This window comes from Dryobates pubescens, chromosome 12, assembly GCF_014839835.1.
Source record: "Dryobates pubescens isolate bDryPub1 chromosome 12, bDryPub1.pri, whole genome shotgun sequence".
In the NCBI taxonomy this organism is placed as follows: Eukaryota; Metazoa; Chordata; class Aves; order Piciformes; family Picidae; genus Dryobates; species Dryobates pubescens.
The window spans coordinates 28,212,438-28,235,592 of NC_071623.1; the positions used below are offsets into that span (position 1 = coordinate 28,212,438).

Below are 23,155 nucleotides of genomic sequence, written 5' to 3' on the forward strand. Positions count from 1 at the left end.
TCTGTTCAAAACCTTGCTGAGTTTCTTGAGCTCCAAATCAAAGTGCAACAGATGTAAAAGGTGAAATTTTTACAATGCATCTTAAACCATTTCATAATACACATTATTTTTCTTCCTTGAAAGGTGGCATTTCACACAGCAACAGTTTCAGGCCTACAGAAAGGCTCCTGACTAGTAATGCACTAGCAAGAGTTCAGTATTCCTCTTGTAAAAATATTTGTTAACATAAATGAATACTTTGACAAATGTAGGCAGCACTCCAATATTGAAAACAGAAGAAGAAAGCATCCCTAAAAAGATTTTGAATTCAGGGTCACACTCTACTTACTGCATATGGTGAACCAGCATCCCTCAAAAGGGAGCAGCTCTAAAGACTGACATGTACCGATTGAACTCTGCCACTTCTTGCCTATGAGATGCCTACATTCATTCCCCATTATCTCGTTGTGCCTTCTCCTACACTGTATTTCTCTCTGGTCTGAACTGAATCACTCCTCTCTCTTTTATTTGTGGGTATTCAAATAAACACCATTTGAAAGCCTGAAATGAAGGGTTGAGGGACGCTCCAATAAAAACATACAAACAAATCTTCACATAGTTTACTCTTTGAACACAAAATGCTCTCTGTAAAGTTGGAATCAAAATAGTGCCAGGTAACAGGATTACCTAAGGATGCATTGAATTTCTTTTCCCACAAAATAATGACTTCTTTTCATTAAAACCAGACAGTATTTCAGTTCTACAAAACAAGTCCTATAGATCTTTTTCTTTCACTTCCAATAGAAGTTTAATTAGGACAGACAAATGGTTGCTGAGAGAGTTTGTTGCGACAGCAGGAACTCATTTCAAGTAAGGAATTAACGTAAGGTTTTATTTCTGGTCAATTACATGACTAAAATACCAATTTTTTTAAGAAAACTGATAAATTCTTAAGCTTGACAAATCCCCAGTTTGTTAAAACCTTTATTTCCTCTGCTTCAACCAGTTTCTAGAAATTTGGCTCTGAGGATGCAATATATTTCTACTCAAAATAATTTCCACACCCCCCACCCCCCCCCCCATTTTTCCCCCGCTAAGAACAGAAGGAAGGTGCCATTATTGTTTTGCTTCAGAAGCCAGTCCCTACTATCAGAGAAGACCTGGCATAGCCACACACACATACATAAAAGTGTTCAGGTGCAGTATCATACAGATCAGATACAAAAAAAAAACCCCATAGTGTATAATACTTTGACAGTTTTTCAACATATTCACATACAGTAATCTCCGACTACCTGTAACTGAAGTGGCCATAAATCCTGAAGAACCTTGTCTAAAAAAATGGAGTAACTCCTCAATAGGCTGTATCTCTTCTAAAAATACCCGTATTTTACACTAATATACAAGGTATCTGCTTGCAAACACAGAAGTAGCCATAAATAAAACTTTATTCTTTCATTTCATTTACAAGCTACCAAGTACCATGTATTTACACAGCACTGGACACTTAAAGTAGTTTGCAGTCACAAAATGATCCAGACAGCTGTTGATAAAGTAGAGGATCTTAAGATAAAAGCAAAGTAATACTGTAACAGATAAGTGGCAAAAAAAAAAAAGCAGTTTTGCCATAACGATCAGACTTGCATGTTGCATCGATTCGGGTCGAAACGACTGAGCGCCATGCGATTCTCAGCTCTGCTTGCAGTCTGGCTAAGGGTTGGACAAAGTCATTTCTCTCTCTTTTGCAGTTATTAAAATTAAAAAAAAAAAAAAAAGAAGAAAAAAAAAAAGTTAAAAACTATAGCAGCAACAAGCAAACCCTGTGACAGGAAGGCAAGGTTTAAGAACTAAAAAAGTTTATACAATGTGCTTAGGAAGGTTGCGGAATTTATCTTCCGTCGGCTGGAGTTCGACTGAGAGACAGCATGATTCGAGCGTATCTTTCACACAGTTCATGTGTGGAGTAGGAGGGTAACTTTGGCGGGTCATTGAAACCTTTAATCTCTGTAGAACAATCTAGCAGTTTTGGCAGGAAATCTGTCAGCTTTTCTTGCAAGTTAGCTGCAAATAAAACAAGAAAAAAAACAAACATAAGCATTTAGAATAGAGTAGAATAAACCAGGTTGGAAAAGGCCTTGGAGATCATCGAGTCCAACCTATCACCCAACACCATCTAATCAACTAAACCATGGCACCAAATGCCTTATCCAGTCCCTTTTAAACACTTCCAGTGATGGTGACTCCACCACCTCCCTGGGCAGCACATTCCAATGGCCAATCACTCTTTCTGGGAAGAACTTCTTCCTAACGTCCAGCCTAAACCTCCCCTGGTGCAACACAGGGAAAAGCTGTTTATTTAAATGTGTATGGGAACGTTCAGAAGTCAGGGTAACTCAGAAGACACCAGGCAAGGCACAAAAGATAGAAGACTGAGTTTAAGGCACTGAAACCACCACACCTATAGAAAAGGTCTGCAAGGGCCTTTTACCTTAATGAATAAATGACTTACGTTCCATTTCTTGTCCAAGATAGGAACACCAACGGTTTCTCATATCTTCCACAGCGACAATATCTTTTTCTTCCATTTCATCCACCAGCAGTAATGGCAAACACGGGACAATAAGCTCATTCATAATGATCAGGCCATTGTTTACTTCCTGATCATCTCCTGATTCAAACAGTGCTGCAGCATGTTCATTTAGTTTCTTCATAAACCACCACAAGAAAGGAAAGCCTTTAAGTACACAGCATTTCACATTCCACCATGCATCAGTTTCTCTGTTTTAAAGCACAGACTTACTACAAAGCTACTTAGTAATTTGCATTAACCACATTTGCACTTGAACATTTCCATCAGTGATCCATACACTCTAGTAAACCATTTGGACTTGTGCTACCCCTCAAGACACTTCATTTGATACCTGCCAACTCAACCTTTGTAGCTCTCCTCTTTTTTTTTTTAATGACTGAGGTCCTGTCATCTGCTTTAGTTTTCTCACTATTGCTAAGTGACATAATCAAGGAAAAAATTCCTTTCTTTCCTGATGATGCCTTTTCCAGCATTTGTTTCCCCACCAAACTGTGGCAACAGGGCGAGGCTGCTCACCAGCTTGACTTGTCCCTACCTAGCCCAGAAATTATGGACATGAACACAGTATTTAAAATAATACAGGTAATTGATTACTCCCCAAAACTGGAATAATGTTTTCCCTCTCAGTTGTTGCCCTTTTCTTCTTTTCCTTACACAATTCTAAGTATTAACTTGAGACCTTCGAGATCATCGAGTCCAACCTCTCACCCAACACTATCTAATCAACTAAACCACAGCACCAAGTGCTTTATCCAGTCCCTTTTTAAACACCTCCAGTGATGGTGACTCCACCACCTCCCTGGGCAGCCCATGCCAATGGCCAATCACTCTCTCTATGAAGAACTTCTTCCTAACATCCAGCCTAAACCTCCCCTGGCACAGCTTGAGACTCTGTCCTCTTGTTCTGGTGCTGGTTGCCTGGGAGAAGAGACCAGCTCCCACCTGGCTACAACCTCCCTTCAGGGAGCTGTAGAGAGCAAGAAGGTCTCCCCTGAGCCTCCTCTTCTCCAGGTTAAGCAACCCCAGCTCCCTCAGCCTCTCCTCACAGGGCTGTGGTCCAGACCCCTCCCCAGCTTTGTTGCCCTTCTCTGGACACCTTCCAGCAAGTCAACATCTTTCCTAAATGGAGAGGCCCAGAACTGGATGCAGGACTCAAGGTGTGGCCTAACCAGTGCAGTGTACAGTGGCAGAATGACTTCCCTGCTCCTCCTGGCCACACTATTTCTGATACAGGCCAGGATGCCATTTGCTTTCTTGGCCACCTGGGCACACTGCTGGCTCATGTTCAGCTTGCTATCGTCCAGTACCCCCAGGTCCCTTTCTGCCTGGCTGCTCTCCAGCCACTCTGACCCCAGCCTGTACCACTGCATGGGGTTATTGTAGCCAATGTGTAGAACCTGGCACTTGGATGTGTTAAATCTCATGCCCTTGGACTCTGCCCATCTATCCAGCCTGTCAAGGTCCCTCTGAAGAGCTCTCCTATCCTGTAACAGATGAACACCTGCCCCCAGCTTGGTGTCATCTGCAAACTTACTGATGATGGACTCAATCCCCTCATCCAGATCATTGATAAAGATGTTGCTTACTAATTTACTACTACTTACTAATTTTGTTAAAGCTATGCAGCAAGTTCAACTTTTGGAAACATATTTCACCCTTCACTTACTAGCAAACATTCTCGTCTGTAGTGAGATATCAGCTCTTCATCATGCCCCCTGTATGGGCCTTTGGACAAGAGTTCTTTGTTATTCTGGTAAGCATAGATTAGGTAGAGCAAGGCTTCCATATAGCTGAAGTAAAGAAATAAAAGCATTAGATTGCAACACCCATGTACCACCTGTTTCAAGGTTAACTACTGTCCTCTTCAAAGGATAGGTACTTACTGGTTTGACTGTAAGTCCATTCCTCCCCACCAATCCCTTCAAAGTGTTTGGGGTTTTTGGTTGGTTGGTTTGGGTGGTTTTGTTGTTGGCTTTTTCTTTTTATCTGTTCTAGCACACCAGTTTGTCTTTCATGCACATTAGAATATTTTATTATCAGGTGAGATGACTTCCACATGAAGTCTGATCCAAAGCTCACTGAATGGCTATCACCTCGCTCACTCCGAAAGAGCTTTGGATTAGCCTTGGGTATGTATTGTTATTCTCTGATTTATAGAAACATAGTTATGACAGACAGCCACTGAAAGCAGCTACCCTAAACCCAGTCAGAAATCTCATTTTTATTGAAACTAATAAATAAACAAACAAATAAATAAAAATCTAGGAAGAGAAGTTTCCTAATGGAGTAGTTAGAGGAACAGTGCACTCGCTGATTACAAATGACTACAGGAAGTCATTGTTAAACTACCAAAACCAAACTATCAAGCTGCTCAAAATTGCATGAGCACACAGAAAGCACATCTTAAAAATAAATGTCAGAATATTCCAAAGTAGACAAACTCAAGACTTAACAGTAGTGCCTCCCAATAAGACAATATAAAAAGATGGGAGAAGGCTACTTTAAATAGCAATGGTTCCTTAAAGCTTTACCTTCTAATATTCCTGTTTAGAACAAGATGAACCCCAACACCATAATTCAGAATCTACCATGAAGCTGTCTCTTCCACCATGAAATCTACTCATAGTCTCTTGCAACCCTAAATACTTGTTGCTGATGGAAATTTAAGTACAGTCATTGTTGTCCAATTTTTTTGTCTCAAAATCCAAAGCTATGCTTTTAATAAAAAGTAATGCTCTTCCAAAGCATATTTCTTCTACCCATGAAAAACCTTTGCACCACTGGCCACCAACACAACCAACCAGCTATTTAAAATCATTACTGTACATCCAAGCTCAGAGTCCTTATATATCTCAAGTGTCTGCAGAGTAAAGCTATAGTGTAAATTAGCTAATAGATTCTGTCTTCACACACCTTAAGTGTATATAAGCTCCAGCCTAGGAAGCCTAAGCCTAAAATCACTGATGCTGCTCACAGAATTATGGAGCTTACTAGGTATACACTTTGGAAAAGATGCAGAAAGCATGGAATGACTCAATTTTAGCACTGCTTTGGAAGAGGCATTTCAGTCAAAAGTAAAAAACTGTGCTGGGTTTCCAAGAAACTTTGAAGCAACTGTTAAGTTCTACAGTTCGTTCACTTTCCAGTTGCCACCACAAGAGTGAGCTGCAGGTAAAATTCTTGCTGAGGTTCATTAACTCCCTGTGTTCATCCTACCCTTTGCAGGTTCCTACTCTATAGTACAGTCAGAGGAAATACGCTTGCAAAACCTTTTAATTCTCCACCTGCAGTGAGTCACAGAATCACAGAATGTTAGGAGTTGGAAAGGACCTCCAGAGATCAAGTCTGGTCGCTCTGCCAAAGGAGGATCACCTAGGGCAGGCCACACAAACACATCCAGGCAGGTTTTGAAAGTCTCCAGAGAAGGAAACTTCACAACCTCTCTGGGCATCCTGTTCCAGTGCTCCGTAACCCTCACTGTAAAGAAGTGTCTCCTCATGTTCTAGCTTGTACCCATTGCTCCTTGTCCTATCACCGAGCACCACTGAAAAAAGACTGGCACCTTCATCTTGACACCCATGGCTCAGGTACTTATAGATGTTAAGATCTCTTCTCAGCCTTCTCACGACTAAACAGTCACAGTTCTCTGTCTTCATAGGAGATATGTTCAAGAAAAAAGAAAGAGGGTCTTGCCAACCACCACAAGGGACTAAGAGTGAACACTGAAAGTAGGCATGAAACAGATAAACCAACCCGCTTCTTTAATGTTAATTCTGTGTCTGTTCAACACAATGCAATTATTTAAGAAAACCAGAGACCACCTGGATAAAGGCTGAGTTTTGGCTGTAGGGGTCTAAAATTAGACTAAAACTAAGAAAAGTTAACCAAGTGAAGGTGATAAGTTTCTTTAAAAAGCCCCAAACCAATCCTGCTAGTGAAGGTCATATTTCAATCATGAACGTCTACAAACATTTTTGAAGCTACCTTTTTATGATTTCTGTGTTATAAGGGAATTGGAAGAGTTCATAACTTAGTCTCGTTTTCAGAATAAGGGTACTGCCCTCAGGAGTGTACAAAATGTTAAACTCAATAATTAGCTCAGCCTTTTGGGAACATGTAGCTGAAACATGAGTGCATAATTGCAGTAGGAGCAGGTCATCCCAGATCCCCCTACTCAAAGCACTCTAGTCTCGACTGTCATTGTATTAAATACCTCTAGAAGCATTTATGAAACTGCTTTTCTTGCCAACTGGAGCAAATGCTATACTTCCTTAGATGTTAGACATGTCTAAACATACTGTAATTTTTACTCCTGACCAGTTAAGCCTGGTCATTAAAAGCTTGTTTCCTAAATTAAAAGTAAGTCTGGTAACAAATGACTCACTCTAACTCTGCAAACTAATGGAAAACTATACCAAAAATGCTATTCAGCACAGAAGAGATGCCTGTGCTTCCTTCCCTTCTCTCCCCTGGCATAATTAGATTATAAGAGATGGACTAGTGAAAAAATGTCCATGACATTTTTGCCTCCTAAATGGACTGAACAATACCAGAGTGTTTCTTTTGCAAAGCAGCCAGCTAATCTTCTGACCAACATTTGTACATGAGCTGCTTAAGCTTATGTACATACTGACAAAGTGGTATACTGCAATTTAGAGTATTGATGAATGTACTACTTATTACATGGTAGCAACCAGAAGACAAACCAAGACTATGGGCTCATTGTGTTAGCTGTTATACAAAAGACACAGCTTGTCACAAAGACAAGGCAGTGCCTTCTAGAATCAATTTTCATATTTTATTTGGGGCTTTTGTTTTTTTGGAACCATACAGAAAAAGAGAGAGAAATAAGAAGCAATTTGCTACACAACATACAGGCATTACAATAGTAAAATTGATTCCCACTATAATTTCCTTCCTTAGTTATACATGAAAAAGCAGGGATTGACCGCATAACTGTTTTCACAATCCAGAATTTGTATCATTTGATACAAAAAGCTTAATTCTCACACCACACATGTCAGCCACTGGATAGTCTGCAGCTAATTATTTCATTCCTTTGTCTGGGAATGGGAGGAAAAGGTAATTTGGAACAGCTCTGTTTCAAAGACTCTTCTACAGGATGTTTAGAGGCACTGATACTGTAATCACCACCCTTGATGCACATGCAAATTTGAGGGAGAAAAAAAAAATGTAGCTGTAATGCATTCAGTACCTAAAAGTCACCCATTTTATACAGCCACAATTCCTGATAGTTGAAAAAGAAAAGAGAATGAATCACCACTGCCTCATGGAGCTAAGGAGAATCAGTTATGTCTATGGTAACTAGGCATGGTAGTTTTCCTCAAACATGTTCTATTTTTCCTGACCTTTAAAGCCCATCACAGGTGAAAGTGGCTCTGACAAACACAAAAGGCAGAACTTTGCTCCTGTATGAAGACCCAATTAAAACCAGGCAAGATGGGGACTTGACTAATGGTGATTGCTGATGAAAGTAACTAAGTATATGTGCACTTATGGTGGCAGAGAGGAAAGATTTTTATGGCTGAGGGGAGACCCAGAGCACTTATGATTGGGAAAGGTAGAGGAACATGTGTGCATGTGGACAGTGCTCTGAGAAGAGTCCATGGCTTGGTAGGAGATTGGAAGTGGAGATTAATAGGAAGTTGAGGGGGAACTTTAAGGTAGATGCAAGACTGAAAGCATTAATGGACTGAATAAATATTTAACTAAAATTAAGAACACATTAAACAATTCTTAATTTAAAAAACAGCCTTACTTATCAATATTACATTTTGCCTTCAAATCACTCCACTACATTTGAGGTCTGCACTACCACTTACCTCTTTTTTTGGAAAAACTCCAATCCTACCATGAGAAACATGGTTGTTTCCCTGAAATTTTTATAGTCTTGATGCCATCTCTGCATATAAGAAAGGGTACACAATGTAATTCACAAACATGAAACACAATTCTCATCTTTTTTTTTAATTGCTAATATTTTTACACACTTAGTACTGAGTACTCATGAGTAAGTGTTAAGGATCCCTAGTAAGCTTGCATGTGGATAAACTCCACATGAATCCACCCTCCCTCAATATAAAGTACATTGTTAAGTATCTAAATCATTTCTAGATGAGATTATTTTTACACTGTATTACAATCTGAAAGGGACACAAAGCATCTTCAGAGAACCACAGTCAAAATTACATAAGATCTCCTTTGTCTTCTCAGAAATAGTTGAGAAGCTAATAGCCTTTTTCTTCTTTCCAATGTTACACTCAGCTATTGACTCTGGAAGTGTTAGAAAGCTTTTTCATACACTAAATGTTAAGCTTACCTTTCAGTACAAGAATGACATAGGAAAAGCCTGAATTCTTTATGTGCAGAGTAACAACTCAAATGCAAATCAGATTGTAGAGATGTCTGTACTGGAGCTGCAGATTTATCTTACTGCATCACCATGTATACAAAGTAGCTACTGGTACACTTTTTAGGTAAACGCTCCGAGTGAGAAAGGTGCTTTTACTGCAAGGGATTAGTACCCAAATTTCAATTGCTCATTAAAGATAAAATAGAGGACAGCATACTGTAATACACAGCCTCTTACAGATTGAGCACATAGAAGTGTCTGGGAAATGCCAACTCACTACATAGGACAAACACTGACACAATCTTTGGTGAAACCAACCAACCATCTGCCTCAGGAGCTACAAAAGTGGCATACATCTGCAGGGGAATAGAAAACACCTCCACTCCCCCACTCTTAAAACTAAGTCCAGAAATATTTATTCTACCTGTGCAATGCCATTCATACAATGGTAAAATATTGAGCCTTGCCCAGCTTTGCACCAGAAACCCCACTATGCGAGGCCCTTCCCCTCACAGATTAGGGAGGACACACTGCAATGTGGTATCATCTACTGTAGGTCTTGGATCAGGTAATGAGAAATGACAAGTCATATTTTTCATTTGGTTTGTTGAAAGAAAGATTATTCCCAAAGTCCTCCTGAAAAAGCTGTTTGGACCTAATAGGTATTAAGTGGTGCACTGCAATGTGGCTAGGGCATAAATATTCACTGTAGAAAGGCCTTAATGAACACTATTAAGCATAATTTGAACCAATGCTAAACCAGCTACAGACTCAACTTTAAAAAGGAGATTAATTATTTTGACAAATACTAGTGGTAATTATTTAATGTCTGAGATTAGCCCCTTTTATTTTTCTTTCCTAGTTTTCCCTAAATAGCAGTGCATAAACTGGTTATGTGTGATTTTGGTAAACAACAAAATCTGGTGCAGTAAGTGAATAAGAATGGCTGCAAAGATAGCTGGAGGAAAAGCAGAAAATGTGCCTGTGCCCCAGTCTTCCAGATGCATAAGGCTGGGCTTAGACCACACTCATTCCTTCACTGTTAGCTGTTTTAGACAGAGAATGCCAGTTAGCTTTTATGGCAATAAGATAGGGAACACTGCTAGAGACATTGAGACATGTTAAGCAGTATGTAGAGACCCAAACTTCACATTTATTTATAGCTCAGGTCACTGGAATCACAGATGTGGGGAAAAAAGGCAGCTTTAGATCAACTGATCAGAGCAGCTTTTCCACAAACAAGTTGTCTTTCAGCAACCAGTTTCAACTTCTCGGTGTAAGACAAGAACAAATTTGAAAAGACAAAATTTCTCTTACTGGTAACTGTTTCACATTATAATTTCATTTAAAGCACACAAAATACTGACCTCATATTCCTCCATGTTTACTTCATCTGGCTTTATCATTTCAAGTTTAGCTTGAGCAACCTTCATGATGTTACGGCACCTTACAAAAAGCAACAAGAAATCGTGGAATACTATTAGCAAATCACAAAGGTGATACAAAGCAGCCTCAAGCAGTATAAGCTACAGCCTCATGCAAAACAGCATAAAAATGCTGTGGAAAATATGCTTTTCATTACAATCAGTAGGAAAGGGCATATTTTTGAAGTACATGTGATGGAGCACTCTGCTATTAAAGAATTACTTCTTGGTTTATTTTGCTAAATTGCCACATGACTCAGCCTTAAAGTTCAGATGGCTTGAGATTCCCCACTATTTACTTTGCAAAAGAAACATTAGAGGTTTATTCACACAGAAATCAGACTAATGTTCTCTACTTTTCTACATATGTATTTATATGCATAAGTAAATATATGGATTTTTGATTGGAAAAGAGACACTGTCTTGCTTTCAATCAAGTTACCCATCTAGCTTGCAAGTCTATGCTGTCTGCTGCTGACTTTCAGGGCAGTGAAGAAATGAAAATTACACAGCCTTACACAGGGTTTTGAATGAAGATACAGAAATCAATGTGGAATGGAATGGAATGGAATGGAATGGAATGGAATGGAATGGAATGGAATGGAATGGAATGGAATGGAATGGAATGGAATGGAATGGAATGGAATGGAATGGAATGGAATGGAATGGAATGGAATGGAACCAACCAGGTTGGAAGAGACCTTCGAGATCATCAAGTCCAACCTGTCACTCAACACTATCTAATCAACTAAACCATGGCACCAAGCACCCCATCCAGTCTCTTCCTAAACACCTCCAGTGATGGTGATTTGACCTTGTTTCATGTCAATAGAAATCCAACTTATTTTTTGTTCTTTCTATAGATATTTTTATAAAGATTATACTTTTTCAAAACATATATGCAAGCTATTGACTAGAAGGCAAAGCCAAACAAAGACAATAGCCTTCCCTCTATTACATGCACCATCTGAATACATTTGGACATCTCCACACCACAGAGAACGCTCCTGAGTGCAATAAAATGAGACAGACAGATCTTTTTACCTTTCATCAAAGCTAAGGTTGTGATCTCCAAACTGTTCCAGTAATGTTCTTTCAATTATCTTCTTTGGTGCTTGATTTTGGATGAAGTAAACAATTGCATGACGCAAGCGGTAGTCACATTCAGGAGGCGGATCTTCCTGGGCTAATTTCAGCAAACGTGTGTATTCCAATTTAATTGCCTAAATAATTTTAAAAACATGCATTATTCTTTCAGGCTGTTAATTCCTAAATGTCACAGACAAGATAATTCATGTCTCATGACCTTTTGCATAAAAAATGATTATTTTTTTTCAATTACAGTTAGATGCTCCACCCTTCTAACCACCCAACAAAAGCACACCCCCCTCCTCCAGACAAATGGTAGAGTTGTTCCTGTGTCTCCCTAACTAAGCCTGCCAAAATCTCAGGTAGACCTTTGCTTCGAAATCTGTTCCCATCCCATGCTATGTCTTCCTAAGAGGTTTATCCAGTCCCTGCAAAGGCTTCTTCAAGCATTTACAGCTGAAAATCAGTGTAGGATTTGAGACGCTTTAAAGAATCTTCTAATATTTTGCGAGTTAAAAATTGCACCTCTAATACGTAGTTAAAATGCAAACACATGAATAAATGAAAGTCTACAGAAGTTTTACTGAGTGTATATGATTTTGGAGACACTAAAAGGGGAACAGAAAGCATCTTTCAACAAAAATCAAATTGTAGGATTCCTAAAGAACATAATTCTTCATTATGAACAGTATTAGTCTCCTACAGGGCAGGACAAAATTCTCGTTGAATATTTTGGAGAGAATCTAGAGGTCATCAGAAGCATTTACTCTTCCAGCTTTGACAGCACATTAGACTTTTAATGAACATCATCTGTTATGTTCATTACATTTTATTCACTGAAACTAAACAGCAGAAACAAGAGTAACAAGAAAATAATTAGAAAGATTGTGACAAATGTCATTACATTTCATAACTGATCTCTCAAAACAGGGAGGTGATGAGATGGTTTGCTAACACTAGATGTCAACTAGAAACAAGTGACTTAAGACAGTGGCTTCACGAGAGCAGTGTTTCAATATAAGATATGCACAAAGCAAAGCTCCAAAGCAGACAGAAAAATATTCAGTATTTTAAAACCCTTTGTGTTGAAATACCTGGCAGTAGCAGGTAATTTCTTGACATTTAACTACCAGGAATTTGGCTTCCCATTCTCTACTAATACACCTTTTGTTGCAGGAGTAAACACATGGCTTATTTGTACAGGCTGAAACGCCAAGGATGTGGAGAACTTCAAAACAAGAGAATGGTCTGCTTTAACATTTTAAAATACTAACCTTATGCATTATCATTAATAAGAAAGTTTGGGTGAACAGATTATAAGTACCTGAAGTCACAGAGAGCTTCTACTATCTTACATTAGAAAACTAACATGAATAACTAAGCAATTAAACCCTGTTTATTGGGGTAGGCCAAAACAAAAAAGCAATTGCTGTTAGCCATTTCACTTTTCAGAAAGCAAGCAGGGAAAAAATGCAATACAAATTCTGTAGTTTTTTATATGCATATTTAAACAAAATGGTATAGTACAGATTTGGAAATCCTATGTACAATGGGAAAATAGTGCTATTTCTTTACAGAAAACACAGCAAAAAGGGGCAGTAGAAAAAAAAAAGTTAGATGCTTTCATCTTCTCAATGTCATAAGAAGCTCTTAAGGCTAATATTCTGCAAGAAACTGACTATTATGTTTAAAGAACAATGATTGGAAGAGGTCATTGATCAAGAAATAACTTAATGGATCTGTAATAGTCACATCTCAAGCCTGACATCTGAAGGGGAAATGAAACCTTGGCAGTAACAATGTCTCTGTCAAATGTTTTCCACCTGGGTTACACAAAAATAAAGACACCATAGCAAAACCCCCAATGTGTTCTATAAACATGAATTTTACACAAAGCAAGCACATGAAGAAAACCAGAATAGAATAGTATTAAAAATTATCACAGAAGCTTTTACTGTAAGTTTGTAACATGAGATTTCATCTGATGCACTTCAATATAGGCTCATATAATATGTTCATACTAATGTATTAATCAAAAAACAAAGCATGTTGCACCTCTTCTACACCACTACAAACATGATTCATCGAAAAATGAGTAAGGCAACCTCTCTACTCTAAGCTCTAGACTAGTGTTGGAACATTCTCTCTCAAAGACAAATTGTCCCTCCATGAAGTGACAATGTTTAAACATCCAACATTTCAACCCAGCTTTGTTTTGCTAGCTCCGAAATGCTGAACGCGTTATTTTGCGCTGCATTTCTGTTTCAAAATTATCAAGACACCCTTCCTGTTTAAAAAACAGTAACAACCCAGGACTGAATCTCAAACAAAATCCATGTCACTAAACAGCAGCTATGGCAGGTGTTTCTCCATTCGCTGAGGGAGGCAGGGTTAACAGCAACAGCTCTGCCAACAAGTGCCAACAAGGTCATAACCTTCTCTGAGTATCCGTTACAAAACCCCACACAAACACACTAAATGACAAACCTGTGAGATTTCTGTTCCCTTACAAGGGCCTTGGAGAATTTTTGTTGGTAGTGGGGGCTTGTTTATTTTTCTTCTTTGTGGGTTTTTTTGTTTGTTTGTTGGGGTTTTTCAATTATTTTGACAATTTCTTCGAGTGCAACTAAACCGTAAGAGTTACAGTGAAAACAGACTGCTGCTTTGCAAGACTATTCCCCCCTCTCCTGATCACATTTCACAGGATTTTACATGACATTAAAGTAATCCTGTTTCTAACACCCTCAAAATTCAGAAGATCACAAGCTAAAAATGCTCAGACGTTTGAGACAACTAACACATTTTAAAATCTGGTATCACTCTGAGGAGTAAAAAAAAAAGCCACAAAAAGCCTCATGTCTAATTCCCTGCAATAAAACACTGCATAAATAAATAGCATTGATACCCATGCAGTTACAGAGAAGAAATTTGGATTTACTAAAACATTTTTTGACAAGTACAAAATCAGAACAAGTCTTGGAAGTGAAAAACAACTGACTGCACACTGATGTCCCAGAGAGAGAAATCTGATGTCCCCAAAGTCTAGTAAACATATGGCTTTTGATACTAGCAGGGGAAAAATAATACATATTCTTATTGATTACACATCTAGGTTTCATGATACATGCTACTATATTTACAAAGCTACAATGCAGAAAGCTACTGATATCAAGGTAGTGTACTGTTGAATTAACAGGGAAATCACTGCCTACTTCACAAGGGAAAAACGGGAGGACTGGTATCATAGATGAGTACATATAAATGCTGAAGTAGTCTTAATATGCATCAAAGGGGAGAGGGAGAAGGTGTATCTAACAAGAAGTCAGAGGAGAAGTTGAAAATGTTAGTTGTACCTTAAAGAACCCTGCTTCTGGCCCACACCTGTCATAAACATTCCTGGCTTTACCTATAGCCATGATAATACCTTGCATGTTCGGGGTCAGCATGACCTGCCACAAGGGATTGAAGGTAAAAGTTTTGAGTGATTAATAATTTAATGACCAAATTCAATATGCTTTTAGTCTCATGCAAGACAAAAAAGCAACTTAATGCATGCATACATTGAAACGGCACATTTCCATACAAATGTGGTGTGCATATCCTGCAAATCAGTCATGGCATGTGTATATGTTTTTATTGGAACAACATAGGATTAAAGGAAGCTTACACCAAAAAAAAAGACAGGAAAAAAGAAAAATTGATCTCTACCAAATACAATTTAGAAGTTACATGGGCAAAACTTCCCAGGAAAGGAACACACATAGAATACATAGAATAAACCAGGTTGGAAGAGACCTTCAAGATCATCGTGTCCAACCCATCAACCAATCCAACACCACCCAAACAACTAACCCATGGCACCAAGCACCCCATCAAGTCTCCTGAACACCTTCAATGATGGTGACTCCACCACCTCTCCAGGCAGCCCATTCCAATGGGCAATCACTCTCTCTGTGAGAACTTTTTCCTAACATCCAACCTAAACCTCCTCTGGTGCAGCCTGAGACTGTGTCCTCTTGTTCTGGTACTGGCTGCCTGCGAGAAGAGACCAACATCCACCTGTCTACAACCTCCCTTCAGGTAGTTGTAGAGTAATAAGGTCACCCCTGAGTCTCCTCTTCTCCAGGCTAAGCAACCCCAGCTCCCTCAGCCTCTCTTCATAGGGCTTGTGTTCCAAACCCCTCACCAACTTCATTGCTCTTCTCTGGACTCCTTCCAGCAAGTCAACCTCCTTCCTAAACTGAGGGGCCCAGAACTGGACACAGGACTCGAGGTGTGGCCTAACCAGTGCAGTGTACAGGGGCACAATGACCTCTCTGCTCCTGCTGGCCACACTGTTCCTGATGCAGGCCAGGATGCATCTTTCAGCATCAGTATCCATCTGAAACTGCATGTTGAATCAGTGCCACTCATGACCACCAAAGGATTACAAAAAAAACCCCAAACAAAACAAAGTTTCCAGTAGAAAAATCACCCAGTCACACTTTATACATACTATATATATATACACACACACAGAGCCTGCATTTTATGTATCTTTCTACATCAAAATATAGGACACATTGGAATGTGCTGCCCAGGGAGGTGGTGGAGTCACCAGCTCTGGAGGTGGTCAAGAGGGGTCTGGACATGGCACTTGGTGCCATGGTTTAGTAGTCATGAGGTGCTGGGTGACAGGTTGGACTTGATGATCTTTGAGGTCTGTTCCAACCTTATTGATTCTATGATTCTATGATTCTATGAAATGCAATTGGGCCCTGAAACATTTAAAAAAACCCACCAAAATCTTAAAAATCAAACCCTAGACATTTTAACACAAAATCAAACATAAGTCACACATCTTATAGCTGTTCAGATCAGCTACATACAAACAATTTGATACATCTAGGTTAATCAGAAAGGCCTTTCCCCTTTGTTATCTGTGAGCAAAGAAAAACACTCCATCACTCTCTGCCCAAGGTATAAGCAGCACAGCCACTGGCACAACAAATGATGACGAACCCTAAACTCTCTGGAAAAGTTTGCCACACATAAGAACAATATCAAAGGCATAGCAACAACCATGGAAAAAAAAAAAGGAATAAAAAACCCCCAAAACACCAACCAACCAAGAAAAACACACACACAAAAAAATTCAAGTTATAAGGTAAAGCTAAAGCCTCATTTCTTTAAAGGAGGAGACTACATATCTGTGAGAAGACAAACTCAGTGTGTTGATGTCAACAAAATCTTTTTATGCCCCATCCTGTACTCCTATTTACAAGCAATGACAATTCCAGGGCGGAATGACCTGAAATAGCCATTTTCCTAGGGAAGCAAAAGTTCCCCATAGCCCACCAAGAACACAGACACCTGGAAATAGGGGCTGTATCAACACTAGCCCCAACCAAAATAAACATGGAGTAAGCAGATGTCAAGGCAGGACAATTTGGTGACCTGGTGTGTTGCTTTCTGCTGCTAAAATAGAGCAGTAGAAAATGTCTCTCAGGATAACGGGCCTTTCATCTGTAATCAAGTAGTACCAGGTACAGGCACTACCCTGGGTCTAAACTGGGGAGGAAAAAGAATTTGGGGATTTTATTTCTTCTTTAACTTTGAAAGAGACAGCTCCATATGCCGTATCAGTTTCAGGTTTTTTCCATTTATAATTTAATCCTTGAAGTCTGAAAAGGCAAACCTTGCCAAATAAGGGATTGGACTTGAACATTAGCTTTATTGGACTGACAAGAAAGCACAAACATTAAGAACATCACTCATTATCCTGTCTCTTTTTAACTAATGTAGTAGAAGCCAGTCTATCAGCATCATTTCAAAGGCTGTCTGGCCTAACACAATCATTCAACTTCCACAGCTAAGAAGACAAATATACCTCCAGTGTATATGGTACCATGCAAAGCGTGCCCAATTAAGAGGAGCCAGTGCTTTCCTTTTGTATTTCATTGCAAATTAAAGACATTGTTAAGGTTACAAATTGCTAAGCATTTAGTTTTGCAGAAATCTGTTAGGTGTCACAATGTGCAAACATGCCAAAAACTCTCGTCAGGCAGCACAAGAAAGCACCGAGGAGGAGCGGTGCACACGACTGCAATCAGCTGTACCTCATCGTCATAACCCCCCTCCTCTGACTGAATCACAAAAGTCCCTACATCAGGAATCGCCACCTCTACAACTCGCTGGTTAGGAGCTGGTTGAGCTGGGGCATTATCAGAGCTCTGCAGAAGAAAACCAAGATCAGTATGTGCGTGAGGAAAAAGAAAGAAATGAATCAGAAAATAGAGGAAAATCATGGGAAGACGCAAACTGGGAGGCCGATCAAGTGAAACGCTGTGCACTGTTGGAGTTCTGAAAGAAAATACAAGTATCACATACTCTAGTCACAGCTCCTTCATTTTTTTCAAGCAGTGCATTTTAAAATTAAGCCTTAACTATTAAAAATATTTCATTTTTCCTTCAGTGTCTAATTACACCTCTACAGCTTTAGTATCCCATTGCAAACTGAAGACAGTCATTAAAGAATGGAGCTATGAACCACTTCTTTTTTGACATCTCACGAAACAATTGCTTAATATAGCTGAAATATTTGGTGAATTCGTACTGAGGGATGGCAACAAGGCAAAGACCAGCACATCCTGACACTCTAAGAAATAAAAAAAGAAGGAAAAAAAATAAAATAAGAAATAAATTTAAAAGCCTGTAGCAATCAAGATATAGGAAAAAATATTTAAAGGTGCATTACAGTCAACAGTTTGAGCCTTTTTAGAAGAGTGATTAGATGTAAAAATCAGGGAAAGATTATGTTAGCCACTTAAATTCTTGCTATGTTAAAATAAGTCATAACCAACAATGGAGACAAATCTCAGCTCCTATGGCCTATCATCGTACAATAGCCAGTTTATAATATTACAGCATAAACCTTGACTCCAATCTAAGCAATCACAGAGTGCCATGCTACTTGTTTTGCAACTATTACAACAGTCTCATTTTTTAACAAATATTCTAGAAATACACAATGTCTATTTACACCCAGAACTGTTTAAATACAAAGGAAGATTGTGCAATCAGAGGGCAGAAAATAGGGCAGAAGGGTAGAAAATGGACTCAAATTATCATGTGGTGGCTAATCTACAATCCTGTTAGTTCCACATTCTGATGTTGGCTTTCCCTCTTCTAAAATAAAGAAAGAAGAAGTGGAGGAAAGGAATATATGCCTGCATGCCAGAATGTATATGGAAGTACAGTAATTAAAAAGCATGCCAATATACTGGGAAGGAAGCACAATTCTGCCCCAGTTAAATCTGGCATACAGAGAGCAGCTTCTAAGCATTAAAAGAGTACTTTAACATTAGCTAGAAATTTGCTTTAGATTCTAACAGCTGAAATACATTTGTTTATAAACAAAATAGTTTGCAAAGTTGGAGATCTGTGGGTTTATTCATGAAGACCCATCAACCTTGTTGCAGAACAATGCAGTGAAAATACTGGGAGTAAGACAACCTGCATCTGTCTCGCTAAGCCTATCATGATGTTCCCCATATGGTTTCTCAGCCACAGTTTAATAAAGTCCTAACTTTGATAACTGTGCAAAATGTCACTAATGTAAGTTAAAACACCCCATCTGCAGAATTAATTCTGTAAGATCTTTCTGCATCCCATCAGGATTGGATGCCCATTGATCCCACAAAGTCCAAATCCTTTAGCTGGAGGTAATTGTCATTAAACTGCCTCCCCTAAGCTTTTGTGTGTTCTGGGAAACAAAAAAGTAGTCAGATATCTGGAGTACTGTGTCCAGTTCTGGGCTCCCTGGTTGAAGAGGGATAGGGATATACTCAAACAAGTCCAGCAGAGGGCTATGAGAGGGCTATCTTACTAATGTCTACAAATATCTGAAAGGTGGGTGTCAAGAAGTTGCTAGTCTCTTTTCAGTGGTACCCTGTGACAGGACATGGGGCAGTGGGTTCAAACTGGAACACAGGAAGTTCTGCCCCAACAGGAGCAAAGACTTCTTTACTGTAAGGTGACAGAGCACTGAAACAGGCTGCCCAGAGAAGTTGTGAAGTCTCCTTCTAGAGAGGCTTTTAAGACCCATCTGGATGCATTTCTGTGGGATGTGCCCCAGGTGATCCTGATCGATCTACGGACGTCTCTTCCAACCCCTACCATTCTATGATTCTATGATATGCAGTCTCTTAAACCATTACTTGTAGAGAATCTTTTCATCCAGGGTTAGATTAGTTTCCCCGTTGGCTTTCATTTCAGTTTAGCAGAGAAAGCATATTTCTCTGCTCTCCTGACACCACAAGAGAGAAGGATGGAAAATGTATCAGATGACAGACAACTTGTTGACTCTCACATTTTCAAAGGTTTTGAGAGGACATTCCTGTTGGTCAATGATATTTTGGGCTAGCCTGCTTTTATTTAATGAGGATTCATATCTGAATTAAGCAAGTAGTATGATCTGAACTGTCTGTATCTCGAGTGGTTACTAGGGGTGCCTAAGCAAGCTGCAGTGTATATTTCATATGTTGTATCGTTATGTTCCAAGACAGATGCATGCATTGCTTTAAAAACATTTACTTTTGTGGAAAACACATTGCTAATTCATCTATATATTACAGGAAAGCAGGGGAAAAAAATTTGCTGAAAGAAAAACTTATCAATATTAGTTTTACTAACTCGTGAAGTAGTTAAATTCCCTATTCCTCTTATTATGTTGTATTAACTGAAGACAGAATCACCCAACACTAATTCTTATACACATTCTAATACATGCCTCTGAATCACCAAACCCACCCCCCATGCTTTCATCAACTTGTGAATCTGCATAAAAGCTACAGAATATTGCTAGAAAAAGATCTGATTTTTGAAAGCTGCTTTGACTTCCCTAGGTCTTTCAAGGGAAGTCAATTATAATCTTGTATTTCTCAGACAAAAGCCTGGATGTGTAAAGAAGTATTTTTCAAGTCTTTTACATGGAAATATCAATGTTAACTCCTCAAAAATAAATGGAAACAGCTAATATTTTGAAAAGATGGTGGGCCCAAATACAACTATCGTTTGAAAAATCCACTGTGACAAGTACTTTAGCCACATAAAAAATATTAAGATGTCCTCTTTCCACTGCACTTAAATACTGTAGTACACATCTTCTGGATGGACTTCAGTGTTGGGACAGCCCTTGACAAATTAGTGATTTTTCAGTTCAAAGTTCACACACATACTCCTGTTTATCAGCTATTACACCATGTAGTTACAAAATAAAAGCAAAAGCAGTATTGCAAGCTGAAAAATACCCTCACCGTATCCATTATAGCTTCTGGACCTCTATCTTCTTGTTCAGCTAAAGCTTTATTGATTGCTTGTATAGAATCTTCTTTTAAGTGCTTTGAAGTACCAGTTCTTGATGGCTGCTCTAAATATTCTGGTTCTCCTGCTTGAACTTTGTGACAGAAATAAGATAACAAATGTGTGTGTTAACATAAGCATGAATACTCAATTGATTAGTTTTATTTGGATCACTGCCTCATAGATAAGGTAATCCACACAGAAAATGCAGGGTAGGTCACACCATTCAAACACAACTTCACACCAGTCTGTCTCTCAAGTCATCTTAAACATTTTCATATAAATGGACCCATGATTTTTCATGAGGAACAACAAACCTAAAGGACTGTTAAGGCTCTTGAGTGAGGGGTGTTCATCAATCATACAGAGGATGACCGAGAACAAAGTTAAGATTCTGCTTGGACTTTCTGTGGGGTACAGACCCAATACATGGAACAATCTACAGCCACTTCAGTGCCAGGTGTGTTTTTCCTTTGGAAAATAATCAATACAGTATATTTTTCTGACTTAAGGGCAATCTCAGAGTCTCCTGTACTTGAGGGCAAAAAAATTGATTAGCATAAATAGTGTCTTCTATTCCTCACACAATGAAAGCAAATTTTGGCAGATGAAACATTCATTTAGTACTTTCCATCACTAACAAAAGAACTAGTCTCAAAGTGGTTTGTGAAATCAAAAGATACACAAGATGAAGTCACCGCTCCATAGTTTGTAGTTACAGGCAGCAATGAGAAATACTCATTCAGTCTTATTAACTCAAAACACTACAATGAGATCTGGACAGCAGCCCCAGCACACAAATCCATCACATTATCTTCTACAAAACACACATACAGCCTTCTCCAATGGAGCCAAGGGTTGATATAACCTAAAACTTCACAGCTTTTTCTGTGTCAAAGCGGCATGTATTTTACAGCCAGATTGCCAGTGCTCATTATTAGCTAGGCTCCTAACAGCATTGGCCTCACTGTTGTTGTTCAGAGTCTCTTTCACAGTTTTAACACCCTCATTTTTCACCTGCTACTGCTAACTCTATTCAATACATGACACCAAGTAAGTTGTACTTCTCTTCAGATCTAAATTCTTTCCTAATTTAAAATGAGGAAGTAGGTCTTCCACTCAATCCTTCTGAATAGAAGATTACACATCACTTATGGACTAAAAGAACTCTTAAAATAGACTGGTGGGACTTGTTTGTAACTACCTATCTTAAAAGGCCAAAGTTTATATAGAAAGAAGAAAGGGGGGAAAAATATTACTAAAAGCTAAGCACCACTGGGAGAGAAAAGGCAGAAGAACCAGTAAGTGTTTTTTTGTGGGGTTTGTTGTTTCTTTGGGATTTCTGTGTGTGGTTTGTTGTTTTTAATTTAAAAAAAAAAACAGAACAAAACACTAAAATAAGAAGCTACCAAAATGTCAAAAACAGTTTACCTGTAAACAGTAAACAGTTATAATTCAAGATTATACAAAGTAATCTTTTCTTCCTTTCTTCAACTACAAAATATATACAAACCTAATGATATCTGGTTCTACTCCTTTTACAAATTTGAAGCAGCAGCTAACCTGGAGCAGGTGAGGGTGCTGGTGCCCTGGGTATCTGAGATAGCAGCTTCTCCTGCTGTGCTTTCTGAGCAAGTTCTGCATCCCACTCTTCAAGCTCTTTCTCAAAACGTTTATTGTCTTCCTTGACATAATCCCTTAGATCAGAAGGTAGCGTGTCCATTCCAACCAGGATCTGTCCTGTTTCTTTGTTAAACTCCTCTGTTGCATCATGAAACATAAATTTCAAAAAGAAGGTATTGGAAAAAATAAAGTATATTCTACAAATTACTAGAAACATACAACACAGCACCAATACCCCAAACTGCTTTCACACCTTGAGTACCATGTCCAGTTCTGGGGCCCTCAGTTTAGGAAAGATGTTGCTGCTGGAACGGGTCCAGAGAAGGGCAACAAAGCTGGTGAGGGGTTTGGAGCACAAGCCCTGTGAGGAGAGGCTGAGGGAACTGGGGTTGCTTAGCCTGGAGAGGAGGAGGCTCAGAGGAGACCTTATTGCTCTCTACAACTACCTGGAGGGAAGTGGCAGACAGGGGGGAGTTGGTCTCTTCTCCCAGGCAACCAGCACCAGAACAAGAAGACACAGTCTCAAGCTGCACAAGGAGATCTTTAGGCTGGATGTTAGGAAGAAGTTCTTCATAGAAAGAGTGAATGGCCATTGGAACGTGCTGCCCAGGGAGGTGGTGGAGTCACCATCATGGGAGGTGTTTAGGAAGAGACTGGATGGGGTGCTTGGTGCCATGGTTTAGTTAGTGTTGGATTATAGGTTGGACTCGATGATCTCGAAGGTCTTTTCCAACC

At 39.1% G+C, this 23,155-nt stretch overlaps 1 protein-coding gene across 1 annotated transcript in view; it reads right to left on the minus strand.

Moving 5' to 3' along the window:
* Nucleotides 1-1,744: 1,744 nt before the first annotated feature.
* The window catches only part of USP25 (ubiquitin specific peptidase 25), a 94,253-nt gene continuing 72,842 nt past the window's right edge, over nt 1,745-23,155 (minus strand). Inside the window, exons 17-26 of the mRNA XM_054165753.1 lie at nt 22,361-22,558; nt 20,752-20,891; nt 17,554-17,667; nt 14,809-14,904; nt 11,411-11,589; nt 10,310-10,388; nt 8,413-8,492; nt 4,236-4,359; nt 2,489-2,684; nt 1,745-2,040 (exon numbers count right to left, since the gene is read on the minus strand). Coding sequence (XP_054021728.1) covers nt 1,868-2,040; nt 2,489-2,684; nt 4,236-4,359; nt 8,413-8,492; nt 10,310-10,388; nt 11,411-11,589; nt 14,809-14,904; nt 17,554-17,667; nt 20,752-20,891; nt 22,361-22,558 — 1,379 coding nt within the window. The 3' untranslated portion in view covers nt 1,745-1,867. The remainder of the gene's footprint in view (nt 2,041-2,488; nt 2,685-4,235; nt 4,360-8,412; nt 8,493-10,309; nt 10,389-11,410; nt 11,590-14,808; nt 14,905-17,553; nt 17,668-20,751; nt 20,892-22,360; nt 22,559-23,155) is intronic.